Below are 15,401 nucleotides of genomic sequence, written 5' to 3' on the forward strand. Positions count from 1 at the left end.
TGAAAGTTGTTTTTATTTTCTCTTTATTCTTTCTAATTCTCGGCGTTGCCTCATTTAGGCCTGTAGCACATGCAATATCACATGTTCTTTCATTTTGCTCAAAGCGTTTCAGAATTTCATATTTTTTCCTCTATGGACAGAGGCGGACTGGACATAAACCTTACCAGGGAAACCCCTGTGGACCAGAAGCCTGAAGACGATAGAGGCTGGTGTGATTTTGACCATATACGCTAGTATGAGGCTACTACAAATTTTCCCTGATAAGAATTTTTGACCCAGTCCACCTCTTATTTTTCTCTCTGAATCTGTAGTGTCTTCACCAAGACGGTTCCTTTTCACACCGTTTAAGTATTTTACTCATTTTTGGGGAATAAAGCACTATTACAAAATGAGGAGGCACGCTTGATACACATAAACAAAGCTGTGCGTGTGTAGCAACTGAATAAACAACACCGTAAAGTCAGAGACACACTATTAACACCTCACTAGCTCACATTTTACTAAAGCACATTTCTGGAGGTCACTACCATAAAACAAAAACAATTTCCAGTTGCACTTCTGATAGTGGAATCTGTTATAAACTGGTAGTAAAGTCGATCTAATTGCATTTGATATAATACCAATAGTTGGAATTGTGTCAGTTTTTACTTTGTTATGGTGAAATGTGCTTCCCCTTCGCTGATATAAAAAACAAAAATACATTTTCAGAATCTTCTCTTCGTTCCTATTGTGTTGCGTTCAGTTGGGTTGATTCCACATTAACTGCCATTTCTTTTAAACACAAAAGCGAATTGTGCATAAGTGAATTCTGTTTGTGTTATATACGATATCGTTCCCCTATTTATAAATCGTGTATGATCGAATTCGTGTAGTGTAAACACGTGTTATACGAGGACTGACTGTATGTTCAACAAATTTACCAGACCAAAGAAAATCACGGCTAATGGACAAGAACTGGAAAGGTATATTTACCTCGGACAAGAAATTTCAATAGATGGAAACAACATAATGGAAACTGAACATCGCATAAAATTGGGATGGCAAGCATTTGGAAAGCTTAATAGTCTTCAAGACAAACTTGCCACTCTGTCTCAAACAAAGTTTTTGATCAATGTATCCTCCCTGTCCTAACATCACTGTCATTGTTGTAGTAGTTTCTGGTGCAAGGGCTACTTAGGCCATATTGCACATCCCAAATCAATTTACTTTACACATGAGAACTGCCTGGGGAGCAGTTAATGTCCTAATATATGGTTGTCAAACATGGACACTGAATGCCAAAATTATATAAATACTGAGGATCATACAGAGAAGTATGGAGCACCGAATTTTGAAAATAACAAAAAGAGTCTGAAAAACATGTACATGGATTCACCAACAAACCAAGGTCTATGACATCATTGAAAAATCAGTGTTTAAAATGGAAATGGGTAGGTCACATATCGAGAACTGACGATAGATGGACCAAGCAAATTTTGGAATGGATACTGCTTGAATCTAAATGCACAAGAAAAACACCACAGATGAGGTGGATTGATGGAATTGTGAAATTTTCTGGTGTACAATAACAACAGAAAGCCCAAGGCAGCAGTTGCTGGAAACTTGTTAAGGAGGCCTTCATCCTCCAATGGATTGACAATCGCTGAAGATAATGATATACCATTAAGAAATTATAGCATGACGTTGATATGGATGAATACAGAGCTGCCCAATCCAACAGAGCAGAAAAAGATAGCAAGCAAACGTTAAAGAGCAATGAAAGGTACTGACACCCACAACAGCTACCAGTTGATTGTAAAGAGTACAACAGTAAAAGTGAGGTTGGCAAAGGATGAGTATGAGAAATCACTAAGAGAGTAAAGAACGAGGACAAGGAAATTTCGTGTGTGAATATACAGAAGAAGAAAATGAATTAGATTGGACTCTTGTATAATGGGTGTAGAAAAGTCTTAGATAACATAGCTGATATTGCTGAGGAATTAAATAAATAGCATTATCATTAGTAGAGGCATATGATGCAAGAGAGCAAGCTTATACAGCATCCGCCAAAAAAAAAAAAAAACCCACTTCCCATTTCACACTTCTATTTTCTCTAAAGTTCTTCGGTTCCGCAAATTGCAGCATCTGGGGACTAGGCACCTGCGCAAGGCCTTGAATGGTCTGACAAGCTCAATACTGATGGGATTCTTCCTCTTGCTCAGATTACTCACCTGAGGGGACATAAATTCAAATTGAAGAAAAACAATTGATAGTTGGAACAAACTTCCATCTGTCATAGTGGAGGTTGACAACTTAAAATACGTTCAGGGCAGAACTAGACAAGCATTTGAAGTGAATGAATGGGTGAAATGAATTTTTTTTTTTTTTTTTGGCCAATACTACATAAGCTTGCTTTCTTGCATCACATGCCTATGCTAAAGCTTGTACAGTTCTTCCTTGAATTTATTTAAGCTATCAACTTCCACAATAACAGATGGAAGTACAGGCAAATTTCCTCACATCTATTCGACAACTGTCTTTCCTCAGTTTGAATCTATGTCCCCCCCCTCAGGTTTGTAATCTGAGCAAGAGAAAGAATCCCATCAGCATTGAGCCTGCTCAATGCTGATGGGATTCTTTCTCTTGCTCAGATTACAAACCTGATACACCTCAATCAGCTCAGATCACCTCGCAGGTGCCTAGTCTCCAGACGCTGCAATTTGCAGAACTTAAGCCTTTCTTCATAAGAGCACCCCTTTGTTCCCCTCACCAATCTTGTTGCCCTTCTTTGTACTCATTCCAGCAGCTCTAAAATGAGCTGCTGAAAATGAGCTTCCTAAAATGAGACCTCCAGACCTGTATGCAGTCTCAAGGCGTAGCTTGACCACTGCCTTATACAAAGGGATAATCACCTCCTTATCCTTGATAGCAGAATTCCAATATATTACTGACAAGACCACATGAGCTGCTCTGGCAGACTGTCTGCACTACTCAGAAAACTTCATACCTGACGGCACAATTACCCCCAGGTCTTTTTCATTCCCCACTACCTTGAGTGTAGTACCACACAGCTGGTACATTACTCTGTGGTTACTGCTACCCATATGCAATACTTTGCATCTGTCAATGTTAAACTTCAGTTGCTACCTCTCAGCCCATCTGCCAAACTTTTCTAGATCCTGTTGCAGTAGCGTACTGTTATTACTGTCACTAACAACCCTGCCAACCTTCATATCATCTGCAAACTTCGACACCAAGCCTGATATACCTTCATCAATATTACCGATAAAAAAGAGAAAACAACAATGTACCCAACACCAAACCCTGAGGAACTCCACTAATAACATTAGTCCATGAAGAGCTGTGTCCATTTATTACTACTCTCTGTCTTCTTCCACTCAACCATGGGTGCCAGCAGGATATTTTGCAAGGGATGCGCATGTGGGAATAAATTTATTGTTCACCAAATTTTTGAATACATGCAATATCTTAATTAAGTCAAGTCTGACTGATTTACATGTACAGCCAAGCCAACATTTCGTGATCGGTGGCAGAAAGTACTGTACAGAAACTGAAAAAAACTAAAAATATTAATTTAGTTTTTTTTTTTGTAGAATTTGTATTGTTTTAATGTTTCAATAAATTAATGAAAATATAAAAAATTGTGTATTACTTCGAAATCCAAAGATGGTGCACCATGCTACAGGCGCCATGCACTCAATGATCCCTTTATCCATAGCAGCAATATACAGAAGAAAATGTACTGGATTGGAATCTTGCATAGTGGGTATAGAAAAGTCTTAGATAACCCAGCTGATATTGCTGAAGAATTAAATTAATACTTTACATTCATCTTTCCAGCTGAAAGGCAAGTAAGGCTGCTGGAGTTGGTAACATATAACCAGCAATTTTTAAGGAAGCAACAAGTGGGGGGGGGGACTGAACCGTTAAGTTCATTATGAGAATACCACTGGACTTGGGAGAGAAAGATTCTTCTGGTTAAGAGAAGTGCCAATATATATCAACAATACAGAAAGGCAGTTCTAAGAGTAAAGTGGGTAATGACAGACTAGTCTGACTTCAATAACAGAGAAAAATCAGGCAGACAATTATAAAGATTGCACTACAGGGCCATTTAGATAGAAATGGAATTCTGAAGACTACACAATACAGTTCTGTTAAGAGAAAATCATGTTTTAACTGTTTAACTATTGTGACACAATTACTCATGAGCTGGATGTAGGAGGTAATTTCAATATTGTTCATTTGGATTTTAGCAATCATTTGACAGTCTCAGAAATAACTGTATAAGCTGGAACACGTTGGAATCATAAGTAAGATTCTAAAATACACTATAGGCAGGAAGCAAAGGACTGATTGGTTTAACAATCTGAAGATCAATCATTACTGTTTGGATTGTTAGACCAATCTGAAGAGTACTGGGGTCCTTAAGGGTTGGATGTGGGACCACTGTTGTTTCTAATTTTCATAAATGATATTAAAGAGGTGGTAATTTGTGTTAAGTGCCAAAACAACTAAGACTATTTAAAGGTGAGGCAGCCATTAAAGAAGGATAGATGGTATGAAGTGAAAGTTGGGAGAGTGGATAATGAACAGTGAGATAAGCAATGGGGGGAAAACCATAGCATGATGACTTGGATAGGCTTCAAGGATGGTCAGAAAAGTGGCAGCTATGTTTTAATGTTGAAAAATATCAGGTCTTACACTTGGGGAATAGCATCCGCAAATAACTTCTACTACTGTTTTTACCCCACTTGGTGGGGTAAAAACAGTAGAAGAAGAATGGGATTTGGGAGTTACAACAGTCAAATATGAAGTTCTCCATGCAGTATAGGCAGTTTGCAAGGAAGGTCCAGTGTCCTATTTTGGACACTGGACCTATTTTGTCAGATTTTGGACTAAAGATGAATATGGCTAAAACAAATGTAATGATGAACAAGTATGCCACAGAAAGGGAAATAATGATTGAAGGAGCAGTTTTTTTTTTTTTTTCTGATTTGGTAGTTGTCGGCGCATCGGCTTCTGGCCATATTGCACCTCCCAAGGTTTTTGCAGTACTTTGATCCAAGCCCGAGACAGGAATCGAACCTGCGACCTTTGGGTTGCCGGGCAGGAACTTTACCCACTTGGCTAGCCCGGTCGGCGAAGGAGCAGTAATTGAAAAGGTGGAGTCATATACTTATCTGGGGCAAGTTATTAGCTGTAATAATGATAAATGGATGGAAGTCAAGAGAAGAATAAATTTTGAATGGATAGCATTCAGGAAATATAGTCACATACTGAAAAGCAATATCCCAGTTTGTCTGAAACATAAAATAATGAACCAATGTATACTCTCCACCATGACTTATGGAAGTGAAACTGGGGCACTCACCAAAAGAATGGAAGAGAAGCTGAGAACTACACAGCGAAGAATGGAACGAATTATATTGGGAATCAGACTATTAGATAAGCAGAGAAACACATGGATTAAGCAGCAAACTCAAGTAAAGGAAGTTCTTATCAAAACTAAAGAACTAAAATGGTCTTGGGCAGGACACATAGCTCGAAGACATGATGACAGATGGAGTAAGAAAATAACAGAATGGTAAGTTGCTGGAGAGGCCTTCATCTGGAAAGTTGCTGGAGAGGCCTTCATCCTGCAGTGGATTGAAAATGGATGATGATGATGATGGTGGTGGTAAGAGAACCCCTTTGTTCCTCTCACCAATCTTGTTGTCCTTCTCTGTACTCGTTCCAGCAACTGTACATCCTTCCTAAAATGAGGCCTCCAGACTTTGGCAATGGTCAGGCCACACCTTGAGTATGCAGTACTCAAGGTGTGACCCAACCACTGCCTTATACGAAGGGATATCACCTCCTTGTCTCTGCTAGCAAAATTCCTATATATCATTGACAAAACTCCATGACCTGCTCTGGCAGCCTATCTACACTGTTCAGAGAACTTCATATCTGACTGACAATTACTCCCAGGTCTTTTTTATTTTCCAATTCCCTGAGAGTAGTTCCACAGAGTTGGTACATTTCTCTTTGGTTACTACTACCCATATGCAGAACTTTGGTTTTGTCAATATTAAACATCAGATGCCACTTCTCAGCCCATCTACCTAACTTTTCTAGATCCTGTTGCAGTAGCCTACTGTCTTTACTATCATTAACAACCCTGCCAACCTTTGTATGTCTGCAAACTTGGACATCAAGTCTGATATACTTTCATCTATATCATTAATAAAGACAAAAAAACAACAATAGGCCCAGCACCGAACCCTGGGGTCTCCACTAATAACATTAGTCCACGTAGGGCAGTGTCTGTAGAGTAGTATCACACCAATTTGTACAGCAGTCTTCCATGTGCAACAGTAGTAAAAACTTTCCTGAAATCCAAGTGTATGATATCAAAATTATTTTTTGCATTCAGTTCCTTTGTGACCACATCGTAGAATCTAATCAAATTGGTCAGACAAGACTTCCCCTGCTCTGTCTGAACTATTACTACAATCTTGTCTAGGTGATCCTGCATCACTTCTTTAACCAGTGACTCCATTATTTTCCCCAGAACAGAAGTTAAACTAACAGGTCTATAATTATTTGTGTCACCATTTGAACCCCCTTTGTGAATTGGGGATACATTTGCACATCTCCAGTCCATGGGGACCTCCCCTGTTGTTGTTGTTATTTGGTTTTTAGGAGCATTAGCAACTAAGGCCATATTGCTCCGGGGATATGTGGTGGTCATTCCCTGACCTTTCCACATACTCTGTATTTGGTGGTCAAGGGGTTGAACCCCAGTCTAATCAAGAAGCGTGTGCTACGCACTGCTGCTCCTGCCCACCTGGCTACGGAGGCGCCACCTCCCCTGAATCTAAGGATGCTCTCATAATTATGGCCAAGGGTTTGCTTACTTCCCTCACTGCCTCTTGCAGTATAACTGGATAGATTCCATCTGCCCCAGTTGTTTAATGTTTGTCTTTGGCATTAATGCCTTTTTTTTTTTTTTTACAAATATTAGATGACTGCATGGTGACTGATTTCACCAAATTCGTGTAAACTGTCTGTGTTAACTATGGAAAGAACATTAGAATAGGCACATGATGCAAGAAAGCAAGCTTTTATAGCATCAGCCAAAAAAAAAAACCCTTATTTCATCCATCCACTCGCTCCAAATGTTTGTCAAGTTCTGCCTTGAATCTGTTTAAGCTATCAAATTCTACGATAGATGGAAGTTTGTTCCAGCAATCAACAACCCACTGGCTAAAAGTAAACTTCTGCACATTTATCCTACAAGCGTCTTTCCTCAATTTGAATTTATGCCATCTCAGATGATTATTCTGAGCAAGAGGAAGAATCCCATCAGCACTGAGCATGCTCAAACCATTCAAGGCTTTATACACCTCAATCAGATCACCTCGCAGTTGCCTAGTCTCCAGACATTAACTTGCAAAACTTAACTTTGCTTCATAAGAACAACCCTTTGTTCCATTCACTAATCTTGTTGCCCTTCTCTGTACTCGTTCCAACAGCTCTACATCCTTCTTAAAATGAGGCCTCCAGACCTGTACCTGTATACAGTACTCAAGGTGTGGTCTGACCATTGCCTTATTTTATTTTATTTTTTTTAAGTAAACCCCAACACAAGAGGTATTAGAACCTATAGTACTTAGTACCGTGCTTGGGTTGGAGGTTGAGACGACGAAAGAAGATATTCGTTGACATTGGACTTAAACTTCTGTAGACTGTGATTTTCAGGAAATACATATGAAGGAAGGTTGTTCCAGAAAACGGCAGTTGAATGAATAAACGAGGAAGATGAAAAGTTGGTTCTGTGAGTTTGAAGTTGGACCGTAAATGAATGTTGTCTGGTGGCGGCACGTGTTCGGACTGTTTTGAAAGAGAGAGCGGGAATTATAGAAGCCAATTCAGAACAGAGCCCATGGAAGTATCTGTAGAAGAGACATGCAGCAGAAACAGTACGTCTATAAGACAGCGAGTGGAGAGACTCTGTTAGAGATGAATCATTAATTAACCTAACTGCCCTCTTCTGAATGGAATTAAGAAGCCTGAGAGAGGTTTTGCGGGCACCACCCCAGATGTGGGAACAATATTCCATGACATAGCGGATTTGCGATTTATACAGAGTGAGCAACTGTTTGGAAGAAAAGTAACGCCGAGAGCGAAATAGAAACCCAAGTTTTTTAGATGCAGAGGAAGCAATATTTGTAATGTGCTTGTGCCAAGAGAGATTAGAAGTCAGGGTAATCCCCAAAAGAGATGTATCATTTTGCCTAGAAATCGGAGTGTCACTAAAGATAAGCATAGGAGCAGAAGAATCCTTTTTTGCGAGATATAAGACAAGACTGAGTTTTAGAAGGGTTGAAATCAACTAAGTTGTCTTTGCCCCACTGGAGAATTACCTGGAGATCGGCATTTAAGGAATTTTTAGCAGATTTTCGAGAAGTTGAAGCTGATTGAACAGTGCAAGGTTTCTCAAAATGGAAAGTGGAATGCAATGTGCTATCATCGGCAAAACTATGGATAGAATTTCCAGTCAATGGAAGAAGGTCATTAATATACAAGAGGAAAATGGGGGAAAGAACTGAACCTTGGGGGACACCGGCATTAGTGGAGAAGTTAGAAGACAGACAGCCATCTACCATCATCCTCAGTGAGTGATCAGAGAGAAAACTAGATAACCAATTACTAAAAACAGTTAGCAAACCATAACATGGAAGCTTGTTTAGAAGACCTTTATGCCAAACATTATCGAAAGCCTTTGAGATGTCAAGAGAAACTACTTGTGTTTCACCGAACCTTTCCATTGAATTAGTACATAAATGGGTAATATAAGCCAGAACATCACCAGTGGATCAACATTGACAAAATCCATAATGACGATCATTGATCAGACAAAAGGTTTCTAGGTAGTTTAAGAGTTGGTGGTTGATTGATTTCTCCATTACTTTAGAAAGAGTAGAAGTAATTGCAATGGGACGATAATTGGATGGGAGGGATTTGTCACCCTTTTTAGAAACTGGCTGGATATGGGCAAATTTCCAAGCAGAAGGAAAAACACCTTTGGAATAAGAAAGTGAAAAAAGGCGGCAAAGAATAGGAGTAAGTTCAGGAGCACAGGTTTTGAAAACAAGTGGAGAAATACCATCGGGACCTGGAGCTTTCTTAGCATCAAGATTCGTCAAAATCCTTCTGACATCCTTTTAACGGAAGACCACATTAGGCATTGAATGGAGTGTGTTGGGAATGGTGGGAGGTGTTTTACCAAGATCATTAATATATGAGTTGGAAGAAAAATGGGATGCTAGTAGGTCAGCTTTATCCTTGGCTGAAGTGACAACAGAACTATCTGGTTTGGACAGAGGTGGTAGCAGAGATGAGCAAAAGTTGCGGCCAATAGCTTTGGCAAGGGACCAGAATGCTCGGCTACCATTAGGGCAAGAAACAAGTTGTCTACTCTTAGCCTGTTCAAACTCTAGTTTGGACTGATTAATAACTGCTTTACAATTGTTGTGAGCTTTGGTGTAGGCAGAAAATGAAACTGAACAATTAGAAGCAAGCCAATTACGACATGCAACATTCTTCTCTTGAACAGCCTTAGCAAATTTATTGGAAAACCAAGGTTTAGATAAAGGACGAGATTTTGAAGTGGAGTGTGGAATAAAGGATTCCATTCCTACAAGAATAATTTCATTGACACGATCTGAACAAACGTTGACATCAAAAGTTTTGAAACAGTAATCCAACCAAGGGAAAGAAGAAAAGAAATCTGCAGGTCATCCCACTTCGCATTCTTGTAATGCCAAACAACACGAGGTTGGGAATAACCAAGAGATAAGGGCTCCATTGGAGAAGAGACAATCACCAAGTTGTGATCTGAAGTGTCTAAAGGACCTCTCACTTCGACCATGTACTTAGAAGGGTTGTTTGTGAGAAAAAGATCAAGCGTGTTGGCTGTATGATTAGGATTGTATGGTATTCTTGTAGGTAAATGAACAATCTGTGCAATGTCATTAGTAATTGCAAAAGCCTCAGCATCAAGGAAAATTACCTCACTGTTAGGAAAGTTGGACTGGAGAAAGTCAAAAAGCTCCAAGTGATTAGTGGAGTTGGGAGAACGGTAGAGACAACAGATGAATTTTACACAATGAGGTAAAGAGATTTTAAGCCGGAGAAGATCAAAGAGAGTAGATTCCAAATTGCCAAGTCTCTGATAGGGAATATCGGAACGGACATATGCACAAGTACCACTTTTGGGGCGAAAGGAATCATATAGCGAATAATTTGGGCATCTGAGATGAGCAGTAGTGGAATCAACCGATAACTGAGATTCTGTCAGAAAAAGTACATGGGGTTTGGCAGACCAAGTGGAAATGGGGATAAGGAGGTGATTATCCCCTTATACAAGGGGATAATCACCTCCTTATCCCTGCTAGAAAAATTCCTGTATATCATTGACAAGACACCATGAGCTACTATTGCAGACCATCTGCACTGCTCAGAAAACTTCATATCTGCCTGCACAATTACCCCCAGGTCCTTTTCATTCTCTACCACTGTCAGTGTGGTACCACAGAGTTGATACGTTACTCTGGGATTACTGCTTCCCATATGTAGTACTTTACATTTGTAAATGTTAAACTTCATTTGCCACCTCTCAGCCCATCTGCTCAACTTTTGTAGATCCTGTTGCAGCAGCGTACTGTCATTAGTGTCCTTAACAACCCTGCCAACCTTCTATCGTCTGCAAACTTGGACATTAAGCTTGATATATTGGAAGCTGTAATCCCAATTAAAGTACCAACTCCAACTACAGGTTCTGTTTTGTTTGTTTTGTTATTTGGTTTTTAGGAGCATTAGCAACTAAGGCCATATTGCTCCGGGGATATGTGGTGGTCATTCCATGACCTTTCCATATCCTCCGTATTTGGTGGTCACAGGCTCGAACTCCGGTTTAATCAAGAAGCGTGTGCTACACACTGTTGCTCCTGCCCACCTGGCTACAGAGGCACCCCAACTACAGGTGAAACCCGTTATAACATGATGCTCTGAGTCCAAAGAATCACATCACGATGTAAGCAGGATTGCATTAGAAAATTCTAATTTTTCAGCATTCAAATTTCACATGTACTATCAATTTTGCTCGTTTCTTCCGTTTTTTTTTTTTTTGAAGTTTCAGACATTTATTTAAATTACTACTAGAACTAAAATGCATACTATGAAACCATTGAAATTGTTGCTGATGTGAATAGCCTATTGTATATGAGTGCATTAAGTAAAACAAGACAGCTTGTCAGTTTGTTCATTTGAAATACAATAAACAGATCATTATGGGAATGAAACAACAAAAGGATTGTGGCTTGTAGGTAAATGACTTCTGTGGTTTTACATGCATCCAGTGAACTTTTTTAAAAAAATATTGTATATGTTCAAACACTTTGCAGTAAAGTTACAAGTCATTCATTATTGTTCTTACAGAAATCAAAGGATAATGCGTATTGCAGATTCACATTGAACTGAGAATGTTTACCAGGAATCCAAAATATTGATCTTCAGTGACTAAAAACACGTTTCAATTGACCAATCATCATGATAAATGGGAGCCATGCTTGCATTGTTACAAGCTGAATCGGTTTCAGCTGTATGTAGTAACACACTCAGAATGAAAGTCCTGGAGGTATTGTGCAGTAAGATGTGAAGTTCTCCAAGGAGTGCAGACAGGCTGCTAGGACAGCTCATAAGGTTTTGTCAATGATATATAGGAATTTTGCCAGCAGGGATAAGGAGGTTATTATCCTGTTGTATAAGGCAATGGTTAGATCACACCCTTCCTAAAATGTGGCCTCCATACCTGTATGCAGTACTCAAGATGTGGCCTAATTTCTGCAAAGAGATCTGGCTGAGGTGCTTAAATGCATTTAGTATGCTATGCTGATAGAATCATTCCTCTTGCTCAGATTACACACGAGTCCAGGGGCTCACATCTGATGAGTATGTGCTTGGCAAAGTCAGGGTCCTGAGCTGGATATCATCATTCTTCTCTTTCTTGCTTTCTTGATGATTTCCTTCTACTTCTGACACACTCTCTCTCTCTCTCTCTCTCTCTCTCTCTCTCAAGTAACCCAGGAAATTTTTTTTTTTTTTTTTTTTTTTGGCTGGTGCAGCATAAGCCTCAGGCTTCCTTGCACCATATGGCTAATAATAATAAGAATATAGTCAAACTGAGGAAAGATGGTTGCAGGGTAGATGTGTAGAAATTTGCCTTCAACCAGTGCATGGTCGATTGATGGAACAAACTCTCATCAGTTGTTGTAGAAGTGGGTAGTTTGAATAAATTCAAGGAAGAATTAGAAAAACTGTTAGAAGGGATAGACAGGTGATAAGAGAAGTGTTGGTTTTTTTTTTTTTTGGATAGTTATTAGTTATATGCCTAACATATGTGCTAAAGATCATGAGGAAACTAAAGTATAGACAAAAACTACAAATACTCTACAGCCCTCTATTCTTATCATGAAAATTAATGAGGAATTGCTATAGTCTCTTCAGGTTTATATCTCTAATTCAAAATAAAATTTATAATGTAAATGGCAAATAAGTCCAAAAAGAATTATTGATTAAATTTATATTTTTACATACTTTAACTTAACTTAACTTACTTTGTTATCTAGAATGGCACTTGAAGCTTCACCAAGTTCACTCATCATAGTGAAATTGGAAGGTACTCCATATTTTTCTACTGTCTTCTTCTCTGGGCAATAGGTACACTAAATATATCCAAATGAAGACAGTATAATTTACTAAATAAAAATCAGAACATTTTCTTTTAAAAAATCAAAATATAGTAAGTAAGAAATAAGGAATGGAACATTTTCTTAAAAAAAAAAAAATAAAAAATAAAAACGAAAGTACAATCATTGTCAGTATATATGCTTTCCAACAAAATGCTAATGAGGAATTATATAATCAATTATTTACAAAGAAATTACATGGTATTAAACCACAGTTTTTACCCACCTATTTTACAGTCATTTTCCATATAACAATAACAGTCATATCCCGTGAAGATCAAGGGAACTTAAACCAGATCAAGCAAAACTATGATATCTGTTTTGGTAACATTTTTTTACCTGCTTTCACAATGGAAGAAAGACAAGCTCAGAAATAAAACAACATGTTTTTCATTTTCTTTCTTTCTTTTTTTTTTTTAATACTTGGCACTTTGCCACGATGTCATTTTTTAATGATCCCACAATATATACATAAGTACTCACACAGCAGCGCACCAAAGCCCTGTGCTTGTATAAAACCATTATTTGCTAACATTGAGAGGACAAGTACAGTCAGTCCTCGTATAGCACGATAGTTGTGTTCCTAGAAACCCCTCATGCAATGCAAAATCGTGCAATATAAACAATAGACCCTATGGGAAAAATGGGGTTAGGTGCTGACCACGCAAGATTGAACACACATTTGTAACGAAAACATTACCAAACACAATAAATAATCGTACTAAAATATTGCTACTGCTTTTGCTTCTATCGTAAACAAACTTGTTTTTTGTTTGATTTTCTATCCCAACAGATGACAGCCGTTCCATCTCTTCCAATTCTTTGTGTCTTAATCTAATGGATTTTAATTACACTTTGAGTTGTTCCTGCTATGAAAGTTGTTTTTATTTTCTCTCCATTCTTTGTAATTCTCGGCGTTGCCTCATTTAGGCCTGTAGCACGTGCAATATCGCAAGGTGGTAGGTGACTTTCATCAACCGGTGAAATACCACCACTTTGCTTATTGGAGGCTTGAAGTGGTGAAACCCATGTTTAGTCTCTAGAGCAAAGTTTCCGGCATCCCCCCTCCTCCCATACTTCTCCTTCAACCCATGCACGGTACTAAGTACTATAGGTTATGATACCTTTCGTGTTTGGGGTTTTCATAAAAAAAAAAAAAAAAAAAATCACATGGTCTTTCATTTCGCTCAAAGCGTTTCACAATTTCATATTTTTTCTCTATCGACAGAGGCGGACTGGCCATAAGCCTTACTGAGGAAACCCCGGTGGGCCGGAGGCCGGTGTGATTTTGGCCATAAACGCTAGTATGAGGCCACTACAAATTTTCCCAGGTAAGAATTTTTGACCCAGTCCGCCTCTGTTTATCGATATTGTTTTTCTTTTTCTCTCTGAATCTGTAGTGTCTTCACCAGGATGCTTCTTTTTCACACCTTTTAAGTATTTTACCCATTTTTAGGAAATAAAGCACAATTACAAAATGAGGAGGCATGCTTGATACACATAAACAAAGCTGCACGCATGTAGCAACTGAATAAACAACACCGAAGGCAGAGACACACTATGAACACCTCACTAGCTCACATTTTACTAAAGCACATTTCTGGGGGGTTACTACCATAAAACAATAAAAACAACTTCCAGTTGTGTTTCTGCTAGTGGAATCTGTTATAAACTGGTAGTAAACTCGATCTAACTGCATTTGCGATAATACCGATAGCTGGAATTGTGTGGGTTTTTACGCTATTATGGTGAAATGTGTTTCCCCTTCACTGATATAAAAAACATAAATACATTTTCAGAATCTTCTCTTCATTCCTATCGTGTTGTGTTCAGTTGGGGTGATTCCGCATTCGACTGCCATGTCTTGTAAACACAAAGGTGAATCGTGCATAAGCGAATTCGGTTCGTGTTATATATGATATCGTTCCCCTAATTATAAATCATGTATGATTGAATTCGTTTGTTTGTTTGTTATTTGGTTTTTAGGAGCATTAGCAACTAAGGCCACACTGCTCCGGGATATGCGGTGGTCATTCCCTGACCTTTCTGCATCCTCCATATTTGGTGGTGACGGGCTGGAATCCCGGTCTAATCAAGAAGCGTGTGCTACGCACTGCTGCTCCTTCCCACCTGGCTACGGAGGAGCCTGATTGAATTCGTGTAGTATAAACACGTGTTATACGAGGACTGACTTTATTTGATTTCATCTCTAGTGGTAAGCATTTTATCACACAACCTTGATCAATATCTTTAAACTAGGTTTTCTTTTTTCTCACAGTGTTACATTTCTTCTAAACAGCTATTGACTGTAGAAAATCCAAAATCTACCTACCACAGAATCTTTCCTACATCTTGAGGGGTGGCCCCCAGTTCCAAAGATATCTCTCTTAAACTCCTAGAACCTATCCAAATAATACCATTAATTAATACCAATCACAGATGCCATTCTTCTGAAATGACATCTGTAAGCCACCCCATCTCTCACTCTATCTCTCTCTCTTTCTTCCAAACCAGTCCAAACAGGTGTCTAAACAGGTCAACATCCATTTATTGTTCAACTCCAGACTCACAGAATTAACTTTTCCTCCTCTTCTTTTATCCCTT

The 15,401-nt window shown here is 38.8% G+C and overlaps 1 protein-coding gene across 5 annotated transcripts in view; it reads right to left on the minus strand.

The window, feature by feature from the left end:
- LOC150079459 (PAT complex subunit CCDC47) overlaps positions 1-15,401 on the minus strand; it is a 264,969-nt gene that overhangs the window by 90,071 nt on the left and 159,497 nt on the right. For all 5 annotated transcript variants that reach the window (XM_090383780.1, XM_090383779.1, XM_090383781.1 and 2 more), the window contains one exon: positions 12,666-12,773. In XM_090383780.1, coding sequence (XP_090239906.1) covers positions 12,666-12,773 — 108 coding nt within the window. The remainder of the gene's footprint in view (positions 1-12,665; positions 12,774-15,401) is intronic.

The sequence above is a fragment of the Mastigoproctus giganteus genome, chromosome 10 (genome assembly GCF_048544385.1).
Source record: "Mastigoproctus giganteus isolate SK-2022 chromosome 10, ASM4854438v1, whole genome shotgun sequence".
Classification (NCBI taxonomy): domain Eukaryota; kingdom Metazoa; phylum Arthropoda; class Arachnida; order Uropygi; family Thelyphonidae; genus Mastigoproctus; species Mastigoproctus giganteus.